Consider the following 3557-nt stretch of genomic DNA (forward strand, 5'->3'; position numbering starts at 1 on the left):
GCTAGCGCACAAAATAAACAAAATAAATGTTCCACAATCATTTTTTGATACTCCCATTTTTGTAGGGTCTGCTCTGTTCTAAATTTTGAAAGTTGAGACATGTAAAGGGTTTCGTTAGAAGGGAAATCGACTGATTTCTAATGGACCAAACATCAAATGCAAATAGCGAGTTGAAACTGCTTGTTGTCAGAGAGGAAGAAGGGATCTTTTGTCTTTGTTGTTGAGTGGCAGGGGGAGGGGCTTGGTATCTGTTTTCGAGTGGGAAGGTGCACAGTTTACTCAGCACAGAAGGAACGAAGGAGATACAAGCATTTGAAACATCGCGCTAAAACATAAATTCAAATTAGTTTGATTATATATCATACCAGACTGGTTTGAGCTAGGGCAGTAGCAGCACCAGGCAGTCTCAGTAATCCTTCCCTGGCTAGTGACATGGGGTGTTGTCCTTGTGCATGGCTGCTCAACAGACATGATTAGAGACAGCTTCTCATGGGATTCTACAATCTTTTTCCTACCATGTCCAATCCATCCAACCCTCACACAGTCATGGTCAGTGGTTCTGTGTGTGGTCCATATCCAGTAGTGACAGTTTATTTCATTGACTTATTTTCTAGACAGACTGGTGATGTCTACTGTCATTTGAAAGAATATATTCCTCTTTGGCTTGTCCCATAGATTAAACTGGTTTGTATTACCACATTCTCAACTGAGGAAATGTAGGCCTAAGTTATGCATGGGATGTACTAAAGACTGCTCAGATTTCGACAGCCGGTCTGTGGAGTCGTATTTCCACTGGCACAGATATACATCTTTGTTGTTTTGGGTCTAAGTAAAAAGTGCTGCGTTTTCAGTACATGTGCCACTTGGCACTGTGTTGTAGTTTTCACCCCATTGATAGACCTTGTGCCATACAGACCACCATATGGTGGTCACCCAACCAACTCTCTATACAAATAAATGGTGCCCTTTTTTGTTTTTGTCTGTCTGTGTCTGTAGGCTCTGGCAGAGTCTATGAACCACCACAAGCGTGCAGCAGCAGATGGGGAGACCCGGGAGGAGTGCCTGCTGCAGGAAACTGCCAGCAAGGAGGCTGCCATGGCAACCAGCATGGCTGAGCTTCAGGCCGAGTTACGGCAGGCGCGTATCACTCTGGGCAACGCTCACGCAGAGATCGACCGTCTGGCTGGCCTCTCCTCCCAGCTAAAGAAGGTATAAATATACGGCCTACCCATTCACTGAGATACTGAATGCTTTACACACCAATATTTTCTTGCGTATGGAAAGATAAAACTCTATTTAATGTCATTTGTTCATCTCTCCATTCAACTCAAATGTAGGTATTCCTAGTATTAGTCAAATAAGGAAATACTTTACGCCCTTAATTGTGTGTTAATGTTTAGTAAGGAGCAATGTGCAGTGCTTCCATAACGTTAAAGTGTAATTAGTTCCACTGAGAGCGTGTTTGTGTTCACAGGAGTGTGAGTGTTGGGAGGCGGAGAAGGGCCACATGAGGAATGAGATGAAGGAGTATAAGGTGCGGGAGCTCCGGCAGCTCCAGGACAACAGTGAGCTGGAGGAGGAGAACACCTGTCTGCAGAAACAGGTGTCTGTACTCAAGCAGAACCAGGTCAGAGTCTCTCCCTTCTCACCACTCACCTCACTGATAATCAACCATAGAAATAGAATGAATAGAAAGGGTGTCTCCATTCAAGTCAATTTTATTTAAATGAACCTTTTATTTTATCAGGGTGTCACACTGAGACCAAGGTCTCTTTTACAGATGAGCCCTGAACTACAGAAAATACACACATCAAATACAGAATGCAATCAGAAAGATGGCATAATGGGTAATGATAGACACTTAAGTGTACAAAATTTTTGGAACAGCATCCCAATATTGAGTTGCACCCCCTTTTGCCCTCAGAACAGCCATGCCCCAATTGTTTGGGGCATGGACTCTACAAGTTTACAAGATGTCGAAAGCGTTCCACAGGGATGCTGGCCCAGGTTGACTCCAATGCTTCCCACAGTTGTCAAGTTGGCTGGATGTCCTTTGGGTGGTGGAACCTTATTGATACATGGGAAACTGTTGAGCATGAAAAACCCAGCAGCGTTGCAGTTCTTGACAAACCGGTGCGCCTGGCAACAACTACCATACCCCGTTTAAAGGCACTTAAATCTTTTGTCTTGTCCATTCACCCTCTGAATAGCACACATACACAATCCATGTCTCAATTGTCTCGAGGCTTAAAAGTCCTTCTTTAACCTGTCTCCTCCCCTTCATCTACACTGATTGAAGTGGATTTTAAAGGTGACATAAATAAGGGATCATAGTTTTCACCTGGTCAGTCTATGTTATGGGAAGAGAAGGTGTTCCTAATGATATGTACGCTCTGTGTCCACCTAATTTTTAAAACTCTTTTAAACGACTAAAGCCAAACGTGGAAACTATAGATATAACTTCCTCCGCGCTTGCGCATTATCATAATTCATATGTGCCTCACTAGAAATCCTTGCATTAGCATTTCTGTTAGCTGATACGTCATGACAAAAAATACCATATTGACAAAAAATACCATATGTCCTGTTAATGTGCCTTGACCTTGTAGCCTAAACTGTAGAGGGGGAAAAAAACAACTGATCCAAATGGTTGTCCAATCGCAGGCAGGCAAGTTATTTCAAAATTAATATGCATTCAAAACATCAGGCTTTTGAGAGGTTATTCAAATGACACGCTATTCACTGCAGTTGACAGCGTAGACTAGAGTTTTGTACTCACTTGAAAATAATAATAACATTCTTCATTACATTGTCTTGTAGCCTAGAAGGATATATTTCTTGTCCCTAAAAAAACTGTAACGTTAGGGTAGCTTTTCGAGCTGCGTACCTGGGAACTGTGAGGGAGTGCACTCAGCGCAGCCTCAGGAGCCCAAAGTGAAGGCTACCTATGATTTTGTTATCTGATTAACATTCACTGTTAACTTATTTTTCTTACACTTTGATATGGAAATATTTAGCTAATGAATGGCCTAATATCTAGCTAATATTTACTTCGGCTGCACATCAGTAGGCTCTCTCTTCCAGCTGTTCCCATGCGCAACAGGCTATAAGCTACGCAAGCCTCTCCGTAATAGGCCATTGCTCTTGTCATTAAATCCCAGGAAAAGCTATAGGCTACAAAAGCTATAGGATATTTATTTTGCAACTTTTTTTATGCTTGGCCTAATAGTCTATTTGGGGAAAGAAGCAGGCTTGCTCTTGCTAATTGCTTAATGTAAAACAGGGCTACAGCATAGAAAATACAGAGATGAGCACAGTGAAAAAGAAGACCTAAAGGAATTGACAACCATTGGAAAAATAACAATTGAGCATCGAGGCAATGACAATTGAGCATCGAGGCAATGACATGCTGTAAAAGATGCGCAGGCTAAACAGAGTTTGTTGTTGAATTGCTACGTTTAAATACGAGTTACTATATTTTTCATTAGGTCTGTATGTACAGTGCATTCGGAAAGTATTCACACCCCTTGACTTTTTCCACATTTTGTTACGTTACA

The 3557-nt window shown here is 42.0% G+C and overlaps 1 protein-coding gene across 1 annotated transcript; it reads left to right on the plus strand.

Annotated features, from left to right (window-relative positions):
* Window positions 1-996: 996 nt before the first annotated feature.
* Window positions 997-3136, plus strand: LOC129850908 (protein bicaudal D homolog 2-like; the record flags this gene model as incomplete). The annotated part of the gene is made up of 2 exons (XM_055917083.1): window positions 997-1209; window positions 1475-3136. Coding segments are annotated over 2 exons (465 nt in total), but the record flags the coding sequence as incomplete, so codon positions are not given.
* Window positions 3137-3557: the final 421 nt, after the last annotated feature.

Source organism: Salvelinus fontinalis, unplaced genomic scaffold (genome assembly GCF_029448725.1).
Source record: "Salvelinus fontinalis isolate EN_2023a unplaced genomic scaffold, ASM2944872v1 scaffold_2465, whole genome shotgun sequence".
Classification (NCBI taxonomy): domain Eukaryota; kingdom Metazoa; phylum Chordata; class Actinopteri; order Salmoniformes; family Salmonidae; genus Salvelinus; species Salvelinus fontinalis.